At 47.8% G+C, this 27,426-nt stretch overlaps 1 protein-coding gene across 1 annotated transcript in view; it reads left to right on the plus strand.

Annotated features, from left to right (window-relative positions):
* MYRFL (myelin regulatory factor like) overlaps nt 1–27,426 on the plus strand; it is an 874,676-nt gene that overhangs the window by 101,365 nt on the left and 745,885 nt on the right. The window contains exon 2 of the mRNA XM_078673905.1: nt 8,310–8,400. Within this exon, the coding sequence (XP_078530031.1) occupies nt 8,310–8,400 (91 nt within the window). The remainder of the gene's footprint in view (nt 1–8,309; nt 8,401–27,426) is intronic.

A 27,426-nucleotide genomic window follows, 5' to 3' on the forward strand; every position in this document is an offset into this window, starting at 1 on the left:
CCGGTACGGGTCGCGCCGCACCAGGCTCCGCCCTCCCTTCTCCTCGGCGCTGTTGGGCCGTACACCGCCATACCGAGTCTGCTGATGCACTACGTACCCTATCCTGAAAGGAAAAACATTGGACTGGAGTGCTGGGAGTACTACCACCGCTAGCTGACCTGCTGCCCTTAACACCCTGCAACCCCCCTATCCCGACCCCCTTGGCCCTCCTTCCCCCCCAAAATGCACCACACGCCCCTGCGGTGGGAATGGAGGGGGGACCCCTCCCTGCTCATCCTCATCGCCCTCCTGCCCATAGAGGACCGCAAACCGCCCCACCCTACCTCCCCCCGCCTCCCCCGCACCCCGCCCCTCTCCAGACCCCCCTCCCGCAACCTGGCGCACCCCCATCCCCCCAACTCGGAGCCGCGCCCCCCGCACCCCCCATCTGCCCTCCCCACCCCCTCCCCCCCACCGCCCGCACCCCCTCTGCCCATGCCCGGAACACATCCAAGCCCTCCCATGCCTGTCCACCCCCGCCGGATCCAGCTCCCCCTCAGGCAAAACGCACACACCCTGGCCCTGCACCCTCACCGGGGACTGAAACCCCCAGGGGGCTAACCGACCCCCCCTCCCCTCCAAAGCCTCCTCAACCAGCCTGTCTGCTCTCGCCCCCTCCGCCTGGACCAGAGACCTCCCCCTCCCTCCAGGAAAGCACCGACATCCCCTGCCCACTCTTCAGCCCCCCCCTCCCAAGTCCACCCCCTGTGCCTCCAGAGGCCCACTCGCACGCGTGCCCACTTGCCGAATTGCCTCCCTGTCCTCCTCCGTGATTACCGCCCCCGGCGCCTCCCCCCCTGCCATCCCACGCCCTCCAACGCTGGGGCCTCTGCCACCAAAACTGGACCCCCCTGCGCCTCGCTCAGCACTTGAACCGCCACTGGGAATGGTCTCTCCTCCCCCTGCCGCTCCTGCCAACCCTCTGCCTCACAGTCCGAGGCCCCTGACAGCAACCCAGGCCCTCCCCCCCGCACCCCGCCCTGGCCTCCCGAGGCCGACGACAGCGCCACCGGAGCCGATCGCTTCCCTCCCCGGGGCCCGCCCGCCTTCCCCACCTCCCCCGGCGCTGAAACGGCTCGCCGGTCACCAGGCCCGGAGTCCGCCCACCGCTCGCCGGGCGCCAAGTCTGCCGTTTCAAGCAGCCACCCCCCCTTCTCACGCCCACCAACCCCTTCCCCCCGACTCACCTCGACAAAAGACAACGATGGGAACGCCGCACCACGACTCGCAGCCCCACACCGCAGGGGGGCCGTAATCCGCCCACGCGGGCGGCCCCGCTCCACCGCCGACACCAGCTTCGGTTGCTTCGGCGACATACAAGCCGCCACTGCAGCGGCTACTCCGGCCGATGCTTGTCGTGCCGGGCGCGATGGCCTGGGCAAGTCCCCCAGCACTAGGTCCAGCCTGCCCGCCTCGCTGAGCAGGCGAATCACCTCAAGGACCCTCACGTCGTCCTCCGACATTATCCCACACACGCCGCTGTCACAACACCTGCACAATCTACCCGAGTGCCGCGGCAAAACACCTGCCCTGACACTACAAAAGCGCTGCCTAACTGATAAACGGCCTAAACTACCTGCAAAAACTAACTCCGCTACACTCCCAGCCACCAGGTCACCAAAAAAACGCTCAAGAATCCCTGTCAAAGACCCCCTGCTAACCATCCCATCAAACTCTTTGCCAACCCTGGCCAAACCTCCGCCAAACTCCGCATACCCAACACGAGGCACCTGCTCCCAGCGACAAGACAGAAAACCCCCGCTGTGCACCAGAACCAACAAAAACGGCCCCCGAAGGAGGGGGCACAAACGACAATCCCTGGAGGAAACAAAACTCCCCACAGGGACCCAGGGCAAAACCCCACCCCGCAGGAGGGGAAAATAACCCAAACGGGAAAAACGAGGGAGGGAGGAAGGGGACAAAACTAACTCCGCTACACTCCCAGCCACCAGGTCACCAATGACAAAATGGTGGCCGGGAGTGGGAGCCTAACAGAGGGTGGGAACTGTTTCCTTTCGAAGAATATGACTCTTGCGGAGGTAGCGCTGTGTGGGCAGCCGCGGGGGAGGGGCACAGGTGACAACTGACAAGTTGGAGCATGAAACCGAGATCGTCTGCGAGAAAACACATTCTGAGGAGCTCCCCAACAGCAGAGACCCTGCTGGAAGAGCCTGAGCAGCGATTCTCGAGATAATGAAAAGGCGGTGTCTCTCAACGCACTCAGCATCAAGGTAAACACCGACGCTCATGCTGTTTTATAACTATCATGATTCGTGACATTAGGTTTGTTTTAAGATTCGGCATGAAGTATTATGCTCTACAGCTTTACGTTTAGTTATCTAATGCTAAAGTACAGACTGTATATTTATTAGCCTTCAAGATGCAATCGTGCTACTAAGCAGCAGGACTAAATAAACACTAGCTGCCTGTTCCTAAAAGATTGCATATTTCTAATCAATGACAGGGTCGAGTGTATATTTTAAGGGGCGAGTCTTTTTTTTACAGTGCATTCTGCGAGCAAACTGATCTCGCTCGGGCCCTGAATTTAGCGCCTGTGAAAGGGAATGTGTTGGAGTTAGTGCTCAGGGGGCAGTTGGGGTCAACATACTTAAGCAGGTATGCATTTAGATCAGGCTGTATGTATGTTCATTCAATCTTTGGCCTCTGTGTGGAGTGTCATAAATATGACTCCGGTGATTTTGGTGGGAGCAAGACTCCAATGGGGCTTTATTTATGTTGTGTGACACTATTGTGTGTTTTGTTCGTTCGTTTTTTTTTTTTTTCCACTGCACTCTTCTTTTACAAACACATATTTGTTTTCACTTGGACACCTTTCTTTAAGCTTGATGGCACCAATGATGAGCACAGGGCTATCCTGGTGAGTACCTACCAGGTTCCCCATTGGTGGTGCGCCCGTGAGGTGCCATCTCGCTCTCACACATTTTTTCACAGTTTTTGTTTGGTTTCACAAGTATCTGTTTAGAGGGACGGGCTTTTTAAGTTGGGCACGTGAGTGATATATCCCCTACCCCATAATCTTTGAAAGAGGGGAGGTAATTGTAAATTTAATGCAAAATGAGAGATATCACTACATAATATAAGAGGATAGTGCCTGTGATCTAGGTCAATATTGGATTTGAAACTTGATGAGTGGGGGGCGACCTAGGTCCTGTAATCCCTCTTTGCTCCTTGTTGTTGTTGCTTATTTACAAGCCCCTTGCGCCGCACCATTTTTAATATGGGAAAATTCGACGTACCAATGGTGCAAGGGGCTTGTAAACAAGCCCAAGACTGCTAAAGCAATGGTTTAAGTGGGTGGTCCCTCCGGGTCTCAGACCATGTTGTAATTAAAAGTTAGCATTGCAACTGGTGTCACTTATGGGCCTAATAATCATTTCCCTAATTTTACCGTCAAAAGCACTGCTCAATTTCTGACCAATGGATGAATTTCAAATCTGTGATTTAGCTTCTGTTTATATTGCACGTGTTTTACTGGTCCCAGAGTAGCATGCTACTTGCCGAAAAAGCGCTTCGACGCCTCGTCAGGGGTAGTAGTAACTAGTAAGGGCTATATAAATGCAATTACAATACAACACTTAATCTTCCATTCCCAAAGAGCGTTTATTAATTCTTGGGTGCTATGTTTCTGTACTCCGGCAGCTGAAAGGAAGGGCACAAATTGGAACTGTGCATGTCACATAAAGCTGTCCCTGGGCTGGCACTCTGCACACCAGTCGTGAGGGGGTGACACCATGAGCTACCGCATTGGGTGACACCAACCCTAGTGACGCCACTGCTTCAGAACACTGGACTCGATTTCACTAATGCTTTCCAGGAAGAAAATCAGCCTTAATCGTGTGCAACTTGAAGCACTTGTAAAACTTTTTTTAATGTATTTTCTTCTTCCTTTGTTTGTTTGTCTTTCTTTCTTTCTATTTTACTTTCTTTCTTTCTTTCTTTCTTCCTTTCTTTCTTTCTTTAAGACAAAATACTGGTAGCCAAAGGCAGAAAGATTACCCTTTTAAGGTCTATGTTAGCCAAAAACGAATTGTTTTTTGACAATTATGTGTATGGCACAGTTTCGTATATGGGCTTTCAGTCACAGTTGATTCAATTGTGGTTGTGTCATTCACATTTTTCTCCATTCTACTCAAGCATGCATCAAGGGGTATTTGCTGATTTCACTATGAGTTAGGTATGCTCCCTTTCACAATGACCACCAGGGCCGGACTGGGAACCGAAACCGGCCCTGATAAAGTGCTCAGCGGGACCCCGGGAGGGTGGAAGGGGGGGGGGGGCGGTTTGGGGGTGCGGCCAAGCTGTTTGCCATGGACAGTTTTGGCTGATTTTGTTACAGCGGCCCTGTAACAAAATCGGCCCCCAGGGGGCCAATACTAGCCCCTAACCCAGGCGGCCAACCGGGGAAATGCCCGGTGCCTGCTATGGCCAGTTTGGCCCTGATGACCACATCCACACACAAAGTAAGTCCCTTAAGTGCTAGGGAGTACTATGATAAAGTGTGTTTGTTGAGTCCCAAAAACATTTTTGCCTTAAGTCAATGTTTTTTTAGCTTGACAAACCGGCAGCTTCCAGAACGATAACATTTTGCAAAACCATGACAAAACAAAGAAAATTGTCAAACGGCGGCAGGTGATGGCAGACATATTGGCTTTGCCAGTGCTTGGTTTCCTCGTGGCTGAGGTGCAGTGTGGCTGGCCCCTGGCCGTGGCATGGCAAAGACGGGCTTGCCTTTGGCACACCAGTGGCGCTGCTGTGCCACAGCTGCCATTTAAGGCCTTCGGCTAGCCGGGAAGAAATTAGGAAAACTTTCACTGATTCTTCCCCACTCTGGTCTCAAATTAGGAAAGAAAAGGATACTGACTAATAAAATATTTAAAATATTAACATGAAAATACGTTAAGAGGTAGGCCAAGCAACCTGCATGTAAGCTACAAGGGAAGTAAACTGAATTAAAATAAAACATGAGGACTTGCAGAGTCCAGGAATACCCCGGCCCACTGAGGGCATAAAGGAACGAAAAACGGGTAGGTTGACCAAAGGAGTATTACGCTCCACGCCTTAGCATCTGTTAAGTGACGCAATCCCAGGTTAATTTAAAGATCGTGCTGCGGCCACCTTTCAAGGCCTTTTGTAACTCATCAGGAAGTGGTTCACTGCCTCCTCTCTATTCGAGGTAGAAGTCAGGCCACACAAATTGATCAAAGAAAAGAATACTGACAAATGAATATATTAAAAATAGTAAATCGAAAATAAGTTGTGAGGACATCAAGAGAGAACTATGCACGGAAACTCCCTTTCTTCTCTTCTTTCCCAGTCTCCTCTTTTCAGCGCGAGCTGCTGATCTACCCCTCACTAAGATATTTTTTGTTAATGCTCTATTATTGATCATTGTTCTGCGCCTGGGGCTACCAATGTTCAATTCACACTGCCGAGAGCAAGAAGTGAAAAGGTGGGGAAATGTTTAACAAGCAATATTGCACCTTTGTAGGTGACGTACACTGTCTGAATAAAAATTGCAGCCATGCGGAAATGGATATGTAGCATGGACAGCACAGTCTGCCAAACAGCATCAGATAGATGGATGATTCATTTTAATAACATTTAAACCACAAATGATTTCCAATAGGAGCTAAGGCAAATAAGATACAGTTTCTAGGAAAGTGAGTTTCTGTTGTTTGAGAGGACATTGTAGAGTGCCTGGGATGGGATGATGGTGGCAGCTGCGGTATTAGAGAATTTCTTGATGATGGTGAAGAATTCTTTGCTATTATTGGAGCTGGCCTCGGTCCTTTTATTGTGTCTCGTAGTTGTTGGTGGTAGTTTTTGTCGAGTCTCCATTTTCTCTCAAGTTGTTTACAGTGGTGCTTGGACTCCATGAGGTCGTTTGTGTACCAGCTTCGTTGTTTGTTGTTTATGTAGGTCTTGTTTCTGGTGGGAGCGGTGGGGGTGGTGCAGTCAGTGAGCCATTTATGGAAGAGCTTGGTGTCGAGGACAAAGTTCCTGTAGAGTCTATGTCCAGTCTTCTTTTGATATCTTTCCCCGGTGTTTTATGGTGCTTTGGGTTTTTCTGTGTGGCGGCTTGGTGGGCGAGCATTTTAAAATGTTAGATGTAGTGGACAGACCATGTGAGTGGGGTCATTTGGGTGGTGGTGATCCTGTTTTCGGAGGAGAAAATAGGGTTACGGGTATGCTCTGCTGTGTGGGTTAATCCTTGAATGGACTGGGTGCGTCCGAGGTTGCTGATGCTGTCGAAAAGGGCCGTGGAGCTAGGGTCTGTGGTATCATTCAGATTGAAATTGAGGTACCTGAGGAGGATCTAGTTGATTGATCTGATGGAGAGGGGCGGGATGAAGTCTATGATGTGCTTGACAATTCTGCTTGAGGTCCCAGGGGATGGTAGGCAAGGGTTCACTTAAGAGTGGCGTTGTAGCCTATTTGTATTTTGAATTGGAGGTGTTCCATGAGGTTGATATCCCAGTCCGTGGATGTGTGTAGTCAATCATGTTTTTGTAGATGATCGTGAGTCCTCCACCTGGTCTGTGGGTTCGGTCCTGATGCATGATTTTATTGGTGGGCGAGATGGCTGTCGCGATGTCCTGGTTGGAGGCTGGGTTAAGCCATGTTTCTGTTAGGATGAGAAGATTGGGTGTGTGTCTGTTGAGGAGGTCCCAGATTTCAGTGGAGTGTTTCCTGAGGAATCGGGTATTGAGGAGCATTACGGACAGTTGGTGCGGAGTGGTGTCATCCTTTGGTTGTTTGGAGGTGGTGGTGTAGGCGTCTAAGGTGTTGTTCTGAAATCACAACGGGTGCAGGAGAAAGGTCCTACTGTGGTGCTGGGGGATGCGTGACAGCAGCATGTCTGCCAGTGGGTATTGAGGTCGTTGGACCATGGAGGAATAATGGTAGCATTTGTTGGCTCCAGTGGTGGCTGCGGAGTTGCGTTGGATCTTGTGGTGGTGTTTTTGTCAGTCTCTATTTTCTTTCAAGTTGTTGCTTGGGCTACCTGAAGTCATTTGTGTGGGGGTGGTGGCGTGTTTCAGTTGTTTGGAGGTGGTAGTGGGGGTTCTGAGTTGTTGCGGTGAAATCACAATGGGTGGAGAAGAAAGGTCCTACTCTGGTGCTGGGGGATGCGCAACAGCAGCGTGTTTGCTAGTGTGTGTTGTTGAGGTCGCAGGGGATGGGGGAGGAATAGTGGTGGTATTTGTTGGCTCCGGTGGTGGTTGCGGCTGTGGAGTTGCGTTGGGCAGTCGGGGGAGGTGAGGGTTACTGGTGCTTGGCGCAGACAGGCTTACATTTGGTGCACCAGCAGCACGGCCACTGCGCTTGCCACTGTGCGGTAAGCTGAGGGCTGCATTAAGTATTTCCTGGGGTGGGCGGGACTTCTGTTAGTGGGAAGAATGGTGACCAGGAAAATCCGGATGGGAAAAGTTAAGCAGAGACCATGTCACTTGGTCAAAAGGTGGCACCTGGATCGGGCTCGAGCAAGCGGGAACTGGAGGCCACTGTCAAGTGGGAAGCTGTGTTCCCAGGTGCCTACTAATGCAGTAGCACCGCGGCTTGCATTAAGTAGGTCCTGAGGTGGGCAGGGCTTTTGTTAACAGGAGTAACAGTGAGCAGGAAAACCAGGGCAGCGGCGGTGTCACTTTGTCAAAAGGTAGCAGCTGCATCAGGCTGGAACAAGCATGAACTGGAGGCCACTGTCAAGTGGCAAGCTGGGTGCCCAGGTGCTTAATAATATGCAGTTGCACTGTGGCCTGTATTAAGTAGGTCCTGGGGTGGGTGGGGCTTATGTTGGAATACGATGAGCCAGAAAACCCAGGCCGGTACTCCTGATAATTTGGTTTGAATGTAGCCATTGTGTACCATTTTTGGACACTGCTTCGCTATACATTAGCACGTTACATTCTCTATTCGACTGTCCCAAGACCAACTGGCCAATTCTGATATCTGATTCAACTCAGATATTTAACTTTCAAGTAATACAGCCACTGATTATCACTTCTGCTGAGGAGAAACAATGCCAAACAACACATACAGTACAATTTTACAAATGCCGTAATATGCAAGAGGTAACAAGGCACCTTGTTTAATATACCTGGCCACACATGCTTATCACCACTTCTGGTGGCTGCAATAGGTTCAGCATGTTAATATAAGTCTTTGATTCCATATTCTATTGCAGCATATACCTATGATTAGGAGGATGCCAGCAATGTCTAATTGTCCACTCTTGGTTTTTACACTTGCAGGGCATGACGTGCATGGAGCTTTGGAGAATCCTGTTGTGGACACAAGTATGCTTGAAGACTATATAAGTAATGACTATGCCTTTGGAGCTTTGTAAGTATTCAGGTTTGATCTTGACTGATGCCTTTAGGTTGCTGACTGTCTTTCTGCTAATGCCTGTCTATATCATCATACACCACTATGTGACCAATCAAGAGGTGCCTAGTTCAAGGCATGGTAATAACGCACCCAATATTATTGTTAGCTTGTGGTATTACTGCACCAACCTGCAGCCTCATATGACAAAACGAGAGCATTGATCTCACCACATTTGTAACTACACAGTTGTTGGCCCAAACTCACTGTTTGCACCCCACCAGCACCCTATTCATTCGATCTATGTGGCTAGTCCTCTGAGGATAATATAATGAGCTTCTGAGATGATTCACCCTACTCAACTAAAGGAAGTCCATATACTTCCATAGAAATGCCTCCATTTTCCAAAACTAAGCTCCCAGGAAGACCTTCGCACTAAAGACACCTTTAATAAAATCTACACCCACCATGGCAGTCACTTCACCGATGACTCTTACCTCCAGCCATTTACTGTAGTCGTCTACTAGAACTATAACAAAATGAGAGTGAACTGGTAATACATTGAATGGTTCAACTAGGTCAGTTTCCACTATCTCCCAATGCTTGGACAGGAGTTGTATAACTTGAAGAGGAGACAAAACTACTTCAGTCTTTTATCACAACTGACATGTATCACCCATTAATTGATCACTAATTCAGTCTCCCTATTCATGACAGGTCACCAGAAGATTGATATGACACAGCGTTTGGTCATTGTACACCACACATGTCCCTCATATGAACTGGCCATCAAAGCTGGTTTCAAACCTTCCGGATAAACAAGCCTGTCATTTCTTATCACAAGGCCATCTTTCAATCTTTCAATTCATCTGAAAGTTTTACAGATGGCTGAAGACACACATCAACTTGCTCTTTATGGTAGACACTTTCGATGAAAGACATTACGTCCTTTAGAAATTCATCATCTTGCAGTGCCTTTCGCCACTCTTTCTCTGAAAATGAACTTAACTCCTTAATGAAATGAAATGAAACTTTTGTAAAGCGCAAACTGTCGCTCCCAAAGGAGCCTCCTGGCGCTTAACATCTAAGACAGCAATAATGCAGCCTTCAAAATCAACATCATCTATTTCTAAGGAATCATCATTGGTGGGAAAACACAACAAGAAATCATCATGTACATTTTTCCCATCTAAGGTAATCACAGTGCCAAAATTAAACTTCAAACGCCTAGTGGTTAGCACGGCTATTCTAAGAGTGCACTCATTCACATAACTACCACTAAGTTATATATTAAGACTTAACGGTCAGTTTAAATCACAAATGTGCTTTCCCACAAATAATTGTAGACTCTGCAAAGAATATAAGCGAGAGGGACAACAAGGGTAATGAATACCCTAATGAAGGGTTGGAGAGACTCAGTGCCTTAACACTAGCCCTACACCCACCATTACCTTTTGGTCCAACCATGGCTGTCACACAACAGACGGTTAACTAACCTCGAAGCCGGATACAGCAGGAGCGATGACTGAAGCTAAGTAACATTTTCCCAGTTTCTGGCACCACCTGCGAGTATATATATACAACACTCCACAGACTATGCCACAGCAGGGGAAAGGGGAAAAAGGGATAAACGAAACAATAAAGTTGTTGCAGCAAGATCACTCAACAGCATGCACCATGGAGTTGTAGTCTTCACTCCTACAATTGCCCGTTTTTCCTGCAGATAAGACACAACACAACACCCTCACCCTCCCTCATGCATATATACTGATTATAACCTAAATGCTAAACTTACAGGTGTATGCTGCCACAAGCGCTCCAAGGAAAAAAGGCACTAAAGGCAAAAATGAAATAAAGAAATAATAAAGTCTTTGCTTCACCAAAAATCTGAGATCAAGCATGAATTGATGGCCCAACCCTCCTGGTTAAGAAAAAATAAAGGAACCAAGGGTTAATGTACTTCTCTCTAAGTAGAAGTTCTCAGCAAAGTCTGTTGTCAAGAATGCGTCCCCAACAGGTACTGAGCCTGACCAGAAATACCCTCTAAGGCAATTGCACCTCCGAGCCTCTCAACGGCTCACAAATTGTTCGGCAATGAAAAATAAATGCCCTGCGCTCCAGCGCGTTGACTGCCGGCATGTCATGGTCCTCAGGGAGCGGCTTCAGTCGAGCACGCTCCAGCACGGGCAAGCTTCTGCCCTCTAGAGCTTCTCCCCGAAACTCAGCAAATGTCACGAAAACAACCAGCACGGCTGTTTTCATTGTAAACAAGGAAACAAAACAAAAAAGGCAGAATTTGACGCGGTCGTGCTCCGGCGCGAACTCGTAAACAGTTCCAGTCTTGGCGGCGAGTTCTCCTTCAGTTTCCAAAAATGCAGTGTCCAGGAATATAAACACGAAGGAAACTTCTCTTCCTCAGGAACGATAGATCGAAACCCAGGTAACAAGCACCAGGAAGTGGGAGGGAGGTGTTTAGATAGGGGAAGGAAATAGAGGTAGGACAGGACACATTATAGGTTTTCTGGGAGATGTAGTCCCACCGCATTCCACATGCATACTGCCTATTGCCTAATTGTGACAATGGCTGACTCTTTCCCTGATTAATTTTTCAGACTTCAGTTCTATGCACCATTCCTCAGTCCTGATGATGATCACCCATTCATCATAGAGGTTGAAATGCCAACTCCTGAGGCGTAAGCCGGGAGTCTATGCTTTAGCTAACTTGCTCGAACATGCTATCATTTTAAACTTCACTCACTCAATTTTTAACTTTCACGTTGCTCTCAGCCTACCTGTGCAGACGATTCGGAGCTGATCAGGGGATACTGGGCAACACCAGAGACTCCCGCCGATAACCGCCGCCATCTTGGGGGTAACGGAGCGGGCAACGGGCTAGCTGTTGTGCGCACAGTGAGGGATGAAAGACGCCTTGCACTGCATTTGCACCCAATCCCCATTTACTTGTAACTCCTGAGGCGGAAGCCGGGAGTCTATGCTTTAGCTAACTTGCTCGAACTTGCTATCATTTTAAACTTTACTCACTCATTTTTTAACTTTCACGTTGCTCTCAGCCTACCTGTACAGATGATTAGGAACTGATCAGGGGACGCTGGGCAACACCAGAGACTGCCACCGATAACCGCCGCCTTCTTGGGGGTAACGGAGCGGGCAGCGGGCTAGCTGTTGTGCGCACAGTGAGGGATGAAAGACGCCCTGCACTGCATTCGCACCCAATTGCCTTTTAATTGTAACTCCTGAGGCGGAAGCCGGGAGTCTATGCTTTAGCTAACTTGCTCGAACTTGCTATCATTTTAAACTTCACTCACTCATTTTTTAACTTTCACGTTGCTCTCAGCCTACCTGTACAGACAATTAGGAGCTGGTCAGGGGACGCTGGGCAACACCAGAGATTGCCGCCGATAACTGCCGCCATCTTGGGGGTAACGGAGCTGGCAGCGGGCTAGCTGTTGTGCGCACAGTGAGAGATAAAAGACGCTCTGCACTGCATTCGCACCCAATAGCCATTTACTTGTAACTCCTGAGGTGGAAGCCGGGAGTCTATGCTTTAGCTAACTTGCTCGAACTTGCTATCATTTTAAACTTCACTAACTCATTTTTTAACTTTCACGTTGCTCTCAGCCTACCTGTACAGACGATTAGGAGCTGATCAGGGGACGCTGGGCAACACCAGAGACTGCCGCCGATAACCGCCGCCATCTTGGGGGTAACGGAGCTGGCAGCGGGCTAGCTGTTGTGCGCACAGTGAGGGATGAAAGACGCCCTGCACTGCATTCGCACCCAATTGCCTTTTAATTGTAACTCCTGAGGCGGAAGCCGGGAGTCTATGCTTTAGCTAACTTGCTCGAACTTGCTATCATTTTAAACTTCACTCACTCATTTTTTAACTTTCACGTTGCTCTCAGCCTACCTGTACAGACAATTAGGAGCTGGTCAGGGGACGCTGGGCAACACCAGAGATTGCCGCCGATAACTGCCGCCATCTTGGGGGTAACGGAGCTGGCAGCGGGCTAGCTGTTGTGCGCACAGTGAGAGATAAAAGACGCTCTGCACTGCATTCGCACCCAATAGCCATTTACTTGTAACTCCTGAGGTGGAAGCCGGGAGTCTATGCTTTAGCTAACTTGCTCGAACTTGCTATCATTTTAAACTTCACTAACTCATTTTTTAACTTTCACGTTGCTCTCAGCCTACCTGTACAGACGATTAGGAGCTGATCAGGGGACGCTGGGCAACACCAGAGACTGCCGCCGATAACCGCCGCCATCATGTGGGTAACGGAGCGGGCAGCGGGCTAGCTGTTGTGTGCACAGTGAGGGATAAAATGGACGCCCCAGAGTGTACGCGCAGCGGGCGCGCCCCTGGCGCACCAAGGGCAAGCCCGTCTGCGCCCGTCTGCACCCGTCCGCGCCCGTCCGCGCCTCGCTTGGGCCTAGGGCCAGGACCCCTGGCACTATGACTAAAAAAACAACCAATTCATCAACGAAACAACAGATGAGTAAGACAGGGGATTACAACTATAATTCCGACTTTCTGAAGGTCCTTAATACATCTCAAATGCCCAATTGCTCTAGAGCTCTCGCTATCACGGAGTTCATAACCTGCACGCACTGCGGATTTCATTTCACCCCTTATCAAGAATCTCTGGATATTAATACACTGCTTGCCGAAAAGCAAGTAATTCCCCAAATTAAATTATACACTATGACAAGTATAAACTGCCGCTCGTTTCTCAAACACAAAGTAGATATTTTTGACCTACTTTTTAATGATCAACTGGATGCGGTTTTCCTCACAGAAACCTGGCTCCATGAGAGCTCAGGCCCAGATATCGTAGTAGCCTTACCCTCCAATTATGCTATAGCAAGAATGGACCGAACAACAAAATGGGAGGTGGAATTGCGGTCATTTAAAAAAAAATCTTCAGCTGCATTCTGGAACACCTGCCCATTCCCGCATGTGAAGCGGCTCTATTCAAACTCACTCTTTCCCCCAAATTCACATACTTGGGAGTTCTAGTATATCGACCCCCTGAACACCTTGCAAATTGGACTCCCACTTTTGTGGAAGCTATTGCTCCTTATGTTACTAACACAGCAAATTTTACAGTACTAGGAGACATTAATCTACATCTGGAAGACTCTGCCTGCAAAAACAGTACCAGATTCATTTCTGATATGGCTTCCCTAAATCTCGAGCTACTTAATTCTGGTCCAACACATACAGCCGGGCAATTTTTTAGACCCCGTTTTCTCCAATCTAAATACTATCACCTGCACCCCAGCTTTTCCAACCAGCTGGTCTGACTATTATCATATAAATTTCACACTGACCACACCACCAGACAAGAGTACCTTAAGTAACTCTAAAGGGACAGGGGAAGCACAGAGAAACTGGAAAAAGTTACACATTAAGAAATTAAATGAATGTCTTGATGCCCATAAGCCATCTTTAGAGCAAAACGTGGGTCCCCTTGCCGCTACAGTGCAAAGCTGGCTTTAGAAGCCATTTACACCTGCCTCCCCATTATAAAGCAAAAAAAGAAACACCCATCGTCCACCTGCGCCATGGTATTATGAATCTTTAAAAACAATAAAAACTAACTGCAAGATCCTTGAAAAAAAGTGGAGGAGGGATTATGCCCAATCATCCAAACAGGCCTATAAAATGGCACTGATTAAATATCACAAACAATGTAAACAAGCTTGCGCCATGTTTGTGAATTCAACCATTTCAAAGGCGTCTAACAGTGCAAAAACACTGTTTAACACAGTAAAAGAACTCGCAGACTTGGAAACATCAGCCAAACCACCGACTTTGACTCAAACCAAGTGTGAGGAATTGGCAGCCTTCTTTATTAACAAAGTTGAAGGAATATACCAAGAAATTGTCTCAAGATAAAGTACATGATATCTCAAAGGGCTCTAATACACCTATGTCAATGATGCCACATCCCCCCACTATGCAAGCAATCAGTCATAATGATGTAGACAGCATTCTACCTGACTGGCCCCACCTCACAATGGAAAATGTGGTTTCACTTCTGAAGTCCATTAAGTCAGGATCACCGAAAGATCCGTAACCAGCCACCATTCTTAAACAACTAAATCACTCTGCGCTATCAGTGATAACGCATCTTCTAAATACATCGATCGAAGAGTTAGCGATTCCCCCCACATGGAAACACGCCATGATTCACCCATTACTAAAAGAGCCTAATGCTTATCCTGCTGAAACTAAAAACTATCGTCCCATATCATTGCTTCCTATTCTGTCAAACATTTTTGAAAAACACATCCATATACACCCGACGCAGTATGTTACAACACACCATTTACTCCACCCTTCACAGTTAGGCTTCAGAGCTGGTTTCTCTACAGAAACCACTCTCCAAGGAGTCACGGAGGGAATCCTCCATCATCTAGACAGAGGAGAAATGGTGGCGCTCATTCTGTTAGATTTGAGCGCCTCATTTGACACCATATCACACACTGTGCTCATAAACAAACTGAGCCAAATAGAAATAGGCGGAATAGCTCTAAACTGGATTAGGGCTTTCCTTTCAGATAGAACTTTTCAAGTTTTCTCTCAGAATGCTTGCTCTAAAACATACTCTTTTGCACATGGTGTACCGCAGGGATCCATTTTAAGCCCGCTACCGTTAAATCTCTATGTAAAACCTTTAGCTGAGCTGGCTGAAAAATCCGGGTTGTCAATCTACTCCTACGCAGACGACTCACATATCATGTTTTCACTGTCTGCACAAAACCCCAGTACCACCTCTACACTTAAGACAGTACTAACTAATATAGCAGCCTGGATGCAATCAAACTTTCTAAAATTGAACGGAGAGAATACAGAGATACTGATACTGGGAAAGCAGAAAGATCTTTGGAGCCTACAACATTGGCCAAACAAAATGGGTACTCTCCCTACCCCTTGATTACAAGTATGAAATCTAGGCGTACTTCTTGATGAGACTTTGAGTATGCACTCCCAATCATAAAACTCGCAGCCACATGTTTTACCATCATCAAATGGCTGCGAAAAATCTGCTGGATGCTACTAGAAAGAACAAGAAAAACCGTAATCAATGCCTTAATCACTTCCCGGCTTGACTATGGAAATGTTCTTTATGTGGGTTCAAACAAACATATAATCCACACTACAGATGGCCCAAAACGCTGCAGTCAGACGTCTATGCAGAGTCCCTAAGACAGAATCAATCTCATCGCACCGACGTAAACTACATTGGCTGAATATTGAAAACAGCGTGAAATTTAAGTGTTTGCACCCAATCCCCATTTACTTGTAACTCCTGAGGCGGAAGCCGGGAGTCTATGCTTTAGCTAACTTGCTCGAACTTGCTATCATTTTAAACTTTACTCACTCATTTTTTAACTTTCACGTTGCTCTCAGCCTACCTGTACAGATGATTAGGAACTGATCAGGGGACGCTGGGCAACACCAGAGACTGCCACCGATAACCGCCGCCTTCTTGGGGGTAACGGAGCGGGCAGCGGGCTAGCTGTTGTGCGCACAGTGAGGGATGAAAGACGCCCTGCACTGCATTCGCACCCAATTGCCTTTTAATTGTAACTCCTGAGGCGGAAGCCGGGAGTCTATGCTTTAGCTAACTTGCTCGAACTTGCTATCATTTTAAACTTCACTCACTCATTTTTTAACTTTCACGTTGCTCTCAGCCTACCTGTACAGACAATTAGGAGCTGGTCAGGGGACGCTGGGCAACACCAGAGATTGCCGCCGATAACTGCCGCCATCTTGGGGGTAACGGAGCTGGCAGCGGGCTAGCTGTTGTGCGCACAGTGAGAGATAAAAGACGCTCTGCACTGCATTCGCACCCAATAGCCATTTACTTGTAACTCCTGAGGTGGAAGCCGGGAGTCTATGCTTTAGCTAACTTGCTCGAACTTGCTATCATTTTAAACTTCACTAACTCATTTTTTAACTTTCACGTTGCTCTCAGCCTACCTGTACAGACGATTAGGAGCTGATCAGGGGACGCTGGGCAACACCAGAGACTGCCGCCGATAACCGCCGCCATCTTGGGGGTAACGGAGCTGGCAGCGGGCTAGCTGTTGTGCGCACAGTGAGGGATGAAAGACGCCCTGCACTGCATTCGCACCCAATTGCCTTTTAATTGTAACTCCTGAGGCGGAAGCCGGGAGTCTATGCTTTAGCTAACTTGCTCGAACTTGCTATCATTTTAAACTTCACTCACTCATTTTTTAACTTTCACGTTGCTCTCAGCCTACCTGTACAGACAATTAGGAGCTGGTCAGGGGACGCTGGGCAACACCAGAGATTGCCGCCGATAACTGCCGCCATCTTGGGGGTAACGGAGCTGGCAGCGGGCTAGCTGTTGTGCGCACAGTGAGAGATAAAAGACGCTCTGCACTGCATTCGCACCCAATAGCCATTTACTTGTAACTCCTGAGGTGGAAGCCGGGAGTCTATGCTTTAGCTAACTTGCTCGAACTTGCTATCATTTTAAACTTCACTAACTCATTTTTTAACTTTCACGTTGCTCTCAGCCTACCTGTACAGACGATTAGGAGCTGATCAGGGGACGCTGGGCAACACCAGAGACTGCCGCCGATAACCGCCGCCATCATGTGGGTAACGGAGCGGGCAGCGGGCTAGCTGTTGTGTGCACAGTGAGGGATAAAATGGACGCCCCAGAGTGTACGCGCAGCGGGCGCGCCCCTGGCGCACCAAGGGCAAGCCCGTCTGCGCCCGTCTGCACCCGTCCGCGCCCGTCCGCGCCTCGCTTGGGCCTAGGGCCAGGACCCCTGGCACTATGACTAAAAAAACAACCAATTCATCAACGAAACAACAGATGAGTAAGACAGGGGATTACAACTATAATTCCGACTTTCTGAAGGTCCTTAATACATCTCAAATGCCCAATTGCTCTAGAGCTCTCGCTATCACGGAGTTCATAACCTGCACGCACTGCGGATTTCATTTCACCCCTTATCAAGAATCTCTGGATATTAATACACTGCTTGCCGAAAAGCAAGTAATTCCCCAAATTAAATTATACACTATGACAAGTATAAACTGCCGCTCGTTTCTCAAACACAAAGTAGATATTTTTGACCTACTTTTTAATGATCAACTGGATGCGGTTTTCCTCACAGAAACCTGGCTCCATGAGAGCTCAGGCCCAGATATCGTAGTAGCCTTACCCTCCAATTATGCTATAGCAAGAATGGACCGAACAACAAAATGGGAGGTGGAATTGCGGTCATTTAAAAAAAAATCTTCAGCTGCATTCTGGAACACCTGCCCATTCCCGCATGTGAAGCGGCTCTATTCAAACTCACTCTTTCCCCCAAATTCACATACTTGGGAGTTCTAGTATATCGACCCCCTGAACACCTTGCAAATTGGACTCCCACTTTTGTGGAAGCTATTGCTCCTTATGTTACTAACACAGCAAATTTTACAGTACTAGGAGACATTAATCTACATCTGGAAGACTCTGCCTGCAAAAACAGTACCAGATTCATTTCTGATATGGCTTCCCTAAATCTCGAGCTACTTAATTCTGGTCCAACACATACAGCCGGGCAATTTTTTAGACCCCGTTTTCTCCAATCTAAATACTATCACCTGCACCCCAGCTTTTCCAACCAGCTGGTCTGACTATTATCATATAAATTTCACACTGACCACACCACCAGACAAGAGTACCTTAAGTAACTCTAAAGGGACAGGGGAAGCACAGAGAAACTGGAAAAAGTTACACATTAAGAAATTAAATGAATGTCTTGATGCCCATAAGCCATCTTTAGAGCAAAACGTGGGTCCCCTTGCCGCTACAGTGCAAAGCTGGCTTTAGAAGCCATTTACACCTGCCTCCCCATTATAAAGCAAAAAAAGAAACACCCATCGTCCACCTGCGCCATGGTATAATGAATCTTTAAAAACAATAAAAACTAACTGCAAGATCCTTGAAAAAAAGTGGAGGAGGGATTATGCCCAATCATCCAAACAGGCCTATAAAATGGCACTGATTAAATATCACAAACAATGTAAACAAGCTTGCGCCATGTTTGTGAATTCAACCATTTCAAAGGCGTCTAACAGTGCAAAAACACTGTTTAACACAGTAAAAGAACTCGCAGACTTGGAAACATCAGCCAAACCACCGACTTTGACTCAAACCAAGTGTGAGGAATTGGCAGCCTTCTTTATTAACAAAGTTGAAGGAATATACCAAGAAATTGTCTCAAGATAAAGTACATGATATCTCAAAGGGCTCTAATACACCTATGTCAATGATGCCACATCCCCCCACTATGCAAGCAATCAGTCATAATGATGTAGACAGCATTCTACCTGACTGGCCCCACCTCACAATGGAAAATGTGGTTTCACTTCTGAAGTCCATTAAGTCAGGATCACCGAAAGATCCGTAACCAGCCACCATTCTTAAACAACTAAATCACTCTGCGCTATCAGTGATAACGCATCTTCTAAATACATCGATCGAAGAGTTAGCGATTCCCCCCACATGGAAACACGCCATGATTCACCCATTACTAAAAGAGCCTAATGCTTATCCTGCTGAAACTAAAAACTATCGTCCCATATCATTGCTTCCTATTCTGTCAAACATTTTTGAAAAACACATCCATATACACCCGACGCAGTATGTTACAACACACCATTTACTCCACCCTTCACAGTTAGGCTTCAGAGCTGGTTTCTCTACAGAAACCACTCTCCAAGGAGTCACGGAGGGAATCCTCCATCATCTAGACAGAGGAGAAATGGTGGCGCTCATTCTGTTAGATTTGAGCGCCTCATTTGACACCATATCACACACTGTGCTCATAAACAAACTGAGCCAAATAGAAATAGGCGGAATAGCTCTAAACTGGATTAGGGCTTTCCTTTCAGATAGAACTTTTCAAGTTTTCTCTCAGAATGCTTGCTCTAAAACATACTCTTTTGCACATGGTGTACCGCAGGGATCCATTTTAAGCCCGCTACCGTTAAATCTCTATGTAAAACCTTTAGCTGAGCTGGCTGAAAAATCCGGGTTGTCAATCTACTCCTACGCAGACGACTCACATATCATGTTTTCACTGTCTGCACAAAACCCCAGTACCACCTCTACACTTAAGACAGTACTAACTAATATAGCAGCCTGGATGCAATCAAACTTTCTAAAATTGAACGGAGAGAATACAGAGATACTGATACTGGGAAAGCAGAAAGATCTTTGGAGCCTACAACATTGGCCAAACAAAATGGGTACTCTCCCTACCCCTTGATTACAAGTATGAAATCTAGGCGTACTTCTTGATGAGACTTTGAGTATGCACTCCCAATCATAAAACTCGCAGCCACATGTTTTACCATCATCAAATGGCTGCGAAAAATCTGCTGGATGCTACTAGAAAGAACAAGAAAAACCGTAATCAATGCCTTAATCACTTCCCGGCTTGACTATGGAAATGTTCTTTATGTGGGTTCAAACAAACATATAATCCACACTACAGATGGCCCAAAACGCTGCAGTCAGACGTCTATGCAGAGTCCCTAAGACAGAATCAATCTCATCGCACCGACGTAAACTACATTGGCTGAATATTGAAAACAGCGTGAAATTTAAAACACTCACTTACATGCATAAAATTACATCTGGATTGGCCCCGAACTACCTTTGTACTTTGGCCAAACCCTATGCCCCGTCCAGAAATTTAAGATCAGCCTCCCAAGGAAGATTTGTCGTCCCGAAATTCAAACTAACTCGGATGGGAGGAAAATCCTTCACATATTTAGGGCCGTCTTATTGGAATTCCCTCCCAGTCACACTCCGAAATGAAACAAGCTACTCCAATTTCTGTAAGCTGCTGAAAACCTGGCTGTTCGACAAATAAGATTCCCAGGCTTTGCTTGTCATGGCTTTTCTGTCTGCGCCGGGAATCCCTTTGCTGGCAGCTGTTGCGCTATATAAATTCAAATAATATATAATGCCATTGACTACAAAGAATTATCTGTTTCTTTCTTTGTATACTCACAATATATGTAATCACTTTTCAAACCACTTGAATGGCCAATACATAGTATACATGCTAACAAACGTATTTTTACAATTTGTTTCTGGTTGGTTGGACATTGTGTTCTTTGGATTTGTTCTTCATGTTCGGTGAATTTTTCATCCACATATTGTTGAAATTATGTTTTACATATGTTGCAGTGAACTGCTGTTTTTCTATACCAACCATGGAGTGTGATTAAACACTGCAAAATAGATGGAGTCAGACTTTTAGATATACACCATTATTCTCTAATCTGACTTGTGTATGATTATCTATGTGGGAACAGCCAGGTCTTTACTCCCCTGCTAAATTCAAAGTTGTTGTGGATTCTCTTTATAATGGCAGGGACAGTGCTTTAATGCTTGTCATCTGTACAGAGAAAGGGGTACCCTTAACATGCAATTTTATGAAAGGACTAGAGACAGCCTGGATTGGAGTATCCTATTTTGACTAAGGCTGTCATGTTGTGGACGATAGGCTTCATGATGTGAATGGCTTAGTAGAAGATGCAGAGACTTGAAAGAGTTGCATGTTGCCATTGACAGTCTGCAGAGCTGGCATATGTGGTTGTGAATTTCTATATGTAGGAATTGAAAGATGGACTGTTGGGATGGGACTATCCCCTCTGTAGTATTCAGGCATGTTCTCTGGCCCAGAGTGTCCGACTGCTTGTGAAACTGATACCCTGACTCTTCTTTTGGTCCTGCACAGAAGGCTAGGCATGTTTTTGACTATTGAATATCTGTCCAGTGACCTGGAGGGGTGCACCCAATGTGCCCTCATAGAAGGCAGTGGACTGCTATCCCTGACCTTGGTGCCTCATGCAAAACAGTGGTGGCAGCATACCATTTCCTATGATTATAGTGTGAACGTTGGGTCAGAGAGAGAGCACAGTCTCCAGACCCCTCTTGTGTAAAGTTCCACTGTTCTGTGAGGCCCAAAACCTGGTGTTGATGTCCCATGTGCATGTCAAGCTCATGAGTGAGTAAGTGCTTGAGACACGAATGGTGGTAGGACTGTGTATGTCTGAGTCTCACATACACAGTCCTACCACTGAAGCCAGTGGGATCCATTTTGTTTAAATATGTTTATTGTCTTTTCATTTTAACAAAAAGGCATAGAGCTTGAGTGGATCAATCTTCAGATGGATAGCTATAATATGTTGTGTAACAAGAAGTATGTTATGGAAATTAGAAAGTAGGTGACACAAATTTAACAGAAAATAAAAGGAGTAAATATCCATTTGAAAGAGGGATTCTACAGTGCATGTCCTGCATTTGCATATCTGTAAGAATCAATATGAGTCAAGTCAAGTCAAGTCAAAGAATTTATATAGCGCACTACATACCCAGAGGGTCTCAAGGCGCTGAGGGAGGGGAGAAGGATTACTTGTCAAATATCCACGTTTTAAGTTGCTTTCTGAATGCTAGGTGGTTCTGGGTAAGGCGAAGGTAAGTGGGGAGTGAGTTCCATGTTTTAGCTGCCAGGTATGAGAAGGATCTGCCTCCCATGGTGGTCTTGTTGATGCGAGGTACGGTGGCGAGGGCTTGGCTGGAAGAACGTAGTTGGCGGGAGGGGGTGTAGAAGGACAGACGTGAGTTGAGGCATTCTGGTCCGATGTCGTAGAGTGATTTGTGTGCGTGGGTTAGCAGTCGGAAAGTGATCCTTTTATTGACGGGTAGCCAGTGGAGGTCTTTCAGGTGATCAGAGATGTGTTCGTTACGCGGGATGTCTAATATGATCCTGGCTGAGGCGTTTTGGATTCGTTGGAGTTTCTTCTGGAGTTTAGCAGTAGTACCTGCGTAGAGGGTGTTTCCGTAGTCCAGTCGGCTCGTGACCAGAGCATGGGTGACTGTTTTTCTGGTTTCGGTGGGGATCCAGCGAAATGTTTTTTTGAGCATGCGAAGAATGTTGAAGCAGGATGAGGATACGGCGCTGACTTGTCTGTTCATAGAAAGTGAAGAATCCAGGATGACGCCTAGGTTCCGTGCGTGGTCTGTCGGGATGGGTGCTTTTCCAAGGGCTTCCGGCCACCAAGAGTCGTCCCATGCCGAGGGGGATGTACCTAAGATGAGGACTTCTGTTTTATCTGAGTTGAGTTTCAGACGGCTGTGTTTCATCCATTCGGCAACTTCTTTCATTCCTTCATGTAGGTTAGTTTTGGCGGTGCTGGGGTCATTGGTGAGAGAAAGGATCAGTTGAGTGTCATCCGCGTAAGAGATGATGTTGAGGTTGTGTTGGCGAGCGATGGCCGCGAGGGGGCTCATGTATACGTTGAAGAGGGTGGGACTGAGTGAGGATCCTTGTGGTACGCCGCAGATGACTTCAGTGGCCTCGGACTTGAATGGTGGAAGGCGGACTCTCTGGGTTCTTCCGGTGAGGAACGAGGTGATCCATTCAAGAGCTTTTCCTTGTATTCCGATGTTTCTGAGGCGTTGTAAGAGGGTGCTGTGGCAGACTGTGTCGAAGGCTGCAGAGAGGTCGAGGAGGATGAGGGCGACTGTGTCTCCATTATCCAGTAGAGTTCGAATGTCGTCTGTTGCTGCGATGAGGGCGGTCTCAGTGCTGTGTTTTGCTCGGAAGCCAGATTGTGAGGAGTCGAGGGATTTGTTGGCTTCGAGGAAGGCGGCGAGCTGGTTGTTGACAGCTTTTTCGATGACTTTGGCCGGGAAAGGAAGGAGCGATATGGGGCGGTAATTTTTGAGTTCGGTGGGGTCTGCTGTGGGTTTTTTCAGAAGGGCGGTGAGTTCAGCGTGTTTCCAGCTTTCCGGGAAGGTGGCGGAGTTGAAGGAGCAGTTGATGACGTCTCGGAGGTGCGGTGCTATGATGGAGTCTGCTTTGTTGAAGATGTGGTGAGGACAAGGGTCTGTGGGGGATCCTGAGTGGATGGAGTTCATCAGGCGGATGGTGTCCTCAGTGGAGAATGGGTTCCAGTCGTTAAGGGTGTTTAAGGGGGAAGAATGTTCAGCATATGGTTGGGTGGGTTGGTCTCCGGGTTGGTTGTCGAAGCTGTTGTGGATGTCTGCAATTTTGTTGTGGAAGAATAAAGCCAGGGAGTCGCAGAGGGCTTGAGAGGGGGTGATGTCGTTGGAGTTGGCTGAGGGATTGGTAAATTCCTTGACGATGTTGAAAAGTTCCTTGCTGTTGTGGGCGTTGTTGTCTAGTCGATCCTTGAATGCTGTTTTCTTGGCCTTCCGGATTAGTTGGTGGTGTGTGCGGGTGGCGTTTTTGAAGGCGTCCTTGGTGGTAGTGGTTGGGTCTTTTTTCCAGGCCTTTTCCAGGGAGCGGCAGAGTTTCTTGGACTTCTTAATATCATCGTTGAACCATGAGGCCTTCTTGCTGCCAGGTTTGCTTTGACGTTTTTTCAGTGGTGCTAGGGTGTCGGCGGTGTTGGATAACCATAAGGTGAAGTTGGCGGCGGCTTGGTCTGGGTTAGAAGAGTGGGCTGGGGTGTTTAGAAGGAGCGATGAGGAGATCTGGTCGATGGTGATTTTGTTCCAGTTTCTTTGCAGAGTTGGTTGGAGGTGGTTGATGGGTTTAGGCTTGTTGAAGGTGAAGTGAACGCAGCTGTGGTCAGTCCAGAGGAGATCCGTAGTGTGGCTGAAGGAGACATGATTGCTGGAGGTGAAGATGGGGTCGAGTGTGTGACCTGCGATGTGGGTGGGGGAAGTGACCAGTTGTTTAAGTCCGAGGTTGGCGAGGTTGTCCAAGAGGGTGGTGGTGTTGCGGTCGTTGTTCTTTTCAAGGTGAAAGTTGAGGTCTCCCAGAAGGATGTAATCTTTGGATGGGAGCGCGTGTGGAGTGATGAAGTCCGTGATGTCTTCACTGAATTTTGCGCGGGGTCCAGGTGGTCTGTAGAGGAGGGTGCCTCTGAGTGTGGTCTTTGGGTCGATGTGGATCTGGAAGTGAAGGTGTTCAGAGTTGGCGAGATTGACGTCTGAGCTGGTTGAGATGTGGATGGATTTCTTATGGACGATAGCGATTCCTCCTCCTGTGTGGCTGGTACGGTCCTTGCGTGTGATCTTATAATCTTCAGGGATGGCAATGGTGATGTCTGGGGCGGAGGAAGCGTTCATCCATGTTTCTGTTAGGAAGGCGATGTCTGGAGAGATGGTGTCTAGTAGATTCCAGAGGTCAATGGCGTGTCTGTGGACCGATCGGGTGTTGAGAAGGATGCATTGTAGGTGGTTGGGGTCGGGAATCAGTGGTGTGGTCGTAGCGGAGAAGTTGTCGGTGCCGATGAATTTGCAGGAGTAGCAAGAGAAAGGTCCATGGGTGTGTCCAGGAGCGGCTTGGACGCAGTTGGGGGCGCGACCGGGGTTAAGGGCTAGGAGGGTGGCGGCATCGTAGGTAATGCGGGAGGGCTGGGCAGTGCGAGGGGCAGGGGGTCTGGCGCTGGGCGCGGTCCAGGCGCGGACGGGCGTAGACGGGCTTACCTTTGGCGCACCTTCGGCGCGAATGGGGCGCGGTCGCTGCGCGTGAACGCTGCGCGCGGGAAGAACTGTCATATATGGATGGTGGAAGGGGAGGGGCGAGGGCGTCTCAGCTGGGAGGCGGGGCGGGCTACAGATGACCACAACAACAACACACACAAAATGGAGGCGGAGGGGGGAGCACAGCGGAAACGCGCAGAAACAGAAAAAGCGGCGATTTTTAAAACAAAAGTGCTAAATAATCAGAGCGGCAACCAGGCACACAGCAGGCAGCAATAATTAGGCAGATATTAACAAAGCAGTGCAGCAACGATACACAGCGGAAACGCGCAGAGACAGAAAAAGCGGCGATTTTTAAAACTAAAGTGCTAAATAATCAGAGCGGCAACCAGGCACACAGCAGGCAGCAATAATTAGGCAGATATCAGCAAAGCAGTGCAGCAACGATACCGAGTGACACAGGAGGACACTGGGGAGCGACCACTCAGCCCAAGGGAGAGGAGCGAGTCACGGCGATTTCCGGTGCTGGAGCGCTGTTCTGGTCAGTGGGAGGGCGTCTCAGCTGGGAGGCGGGGCGGGCTACAGATGACCACAACAACAACACACACAAAATGGAGGCGGAGGGGGGAGCACAGCGGAAACGCGCAGAAACAGAAAAAGCGGCGATTTTTAAAACAAAAGTGCTAAATAATCAGAGCGGCAACCAGGCACACAGCAGGCAGCAATAATTAGGCAGATATTAACAAAGCAGTGCAGCAACGATACACAGCGGAAACGCGCAGAGACAGAAAAAGCGGCGATTTTTAAAACTAAAGTGCTAAATAATCAGAGCGGCAACCAGGCACACAGCAGGCAGCAATAATTAGGCAGATATCAGCAAAGCAGTGCAGCAACGATACCGAGTGACACAGGAGGACACTGGGGAGCGACCACTCAGCCCAAGGGAGAGGAGCGAGTCACGAGTCATGAGAAGTTCTCTAAGTAGAAAATAAGGTTCCCCAAATATTGTTAAATAATTATAGTTGGTCATTAATCTTTTATATATTTTTTTATAAAATGTATTTTTCAGTTTTATTAAAAACAACAACAGACAACAGTATTTATTTATTTGAAAAGTTTTATATAGCGCTGAATAGACCCGGAGGTATCAGAGCGCTTTACAGGAGGAAGAACATTGTTTCAGAGAATAGTTACACAGTGACATCAGTTGCCGGAGCGTAGTTACATGAGTTATAAAAACCTAGCATAGGCATAAGGATAAACAAGTCAGGCAGGGGGAAGAGAAATTCAGGGGAGAGAGGAAAGGAATAGGGGAGGTAGACAAAGAATGAAAGAGGGAAGAGGTGGGGGACGGGGTAGGAGACACAATATGATGCAGGGTTGCAATCTAAGTTGCAGTTAAAAGTAAGGCGCTACACCCCACCCTGCCACTGTTCTCTCTAGCTGCTAGAGTTGGGGCTTTGTCTACACTGTCCAGCACTCTGTGGCTTAGACATGTGTCATGCACATTATGTGCACCATTATATGCTTTACATGGCAGATTTAGATGGGAAGCACTATCAGACAAGTAACAAACTCTAAGGCTGTCCTTTTCAGTCCTTACATGCTGTCTGGCTACACACCAAACTTGCAGCTTAATCACCCTAACATCGCTGTGGTCAAACCTCCCCCTTTCGGAAGTCGGGGTCTCGTCTGCACTTGCACCCGTGTCATTGACATCAGCAGACTCTGTGTCTGCACGCAGGTCTAGAAATGTGTCACACACATCCCTCCATACCTGGAGGTCGGACTCCAGTTTTTCATCATGCCGATTCAGCTTCAGGTGCACCTCCTCTGCCAATGCCCACTCCTGGAAACCCCTTTAACATTGTTTGACTGTGGAGACACACTGACCCATCCAAGTGATGGCTGCTCTATGTCTGGCCAGGACTAGCGCCAGTTCCAGGAATTTGTATATCATCTTATGACCCTTCGGCCTCTTAACATGACCCAACACACAGTGTAGTGGTATACAGTTGATTCGCAGGTGTGTGCCCGCTGGATGTCTACCACCACTTGTTCCCAGAAGTCTTGCACCGATTGGCACCTCCATGCCAGGTGCATGAAGTTCACCCCGCTGAAATTGCAGCATGGACAATGGTCCGGCCGGGTGCAAGAGATGCAGTAGGACTCGTAGGGGTCATGTAGGTCTCTGAAGAAAGTTGTAGTGCACTAGCCTAAAGCAGGCATTGCATGACACAGTGTGTGGGAGTTCACAAATATTCGACCACGCTCTGTAATTAATCGGGGTTTCCAGGTCCGCATTCCACACAGCACAGCTGTGCCCTATATAGTAGCATGATCAAATGTGGACTTGCGCCGCAGTACTGTTAAACATGCAACATACACGCAGGCTAAGGTGTTGTGGGGAATGTGGTCAGGTCACTTTAGCCACCTCCGTCAGTCCAGCATGGTTTAGGAAATGTCCTGACCCTAGTGTAAAATATTCGCAGGCTTGGTTGAAGGAAATGAAA

This window comes from Lissotriton helveticus, chromosome 1_1, assembly GCF_964261635.1.
Source record: "Lissotriton helveticus chromosome 1_1, aLisHel1.1, whole genome shotgun sequence".
NCBI classification, from domain to species: Eukaryota; Metazoa; Chordata; class Amphibia; order Caudata; family Salamandridae; genus Lissotriton; species Lissotriton helveticus.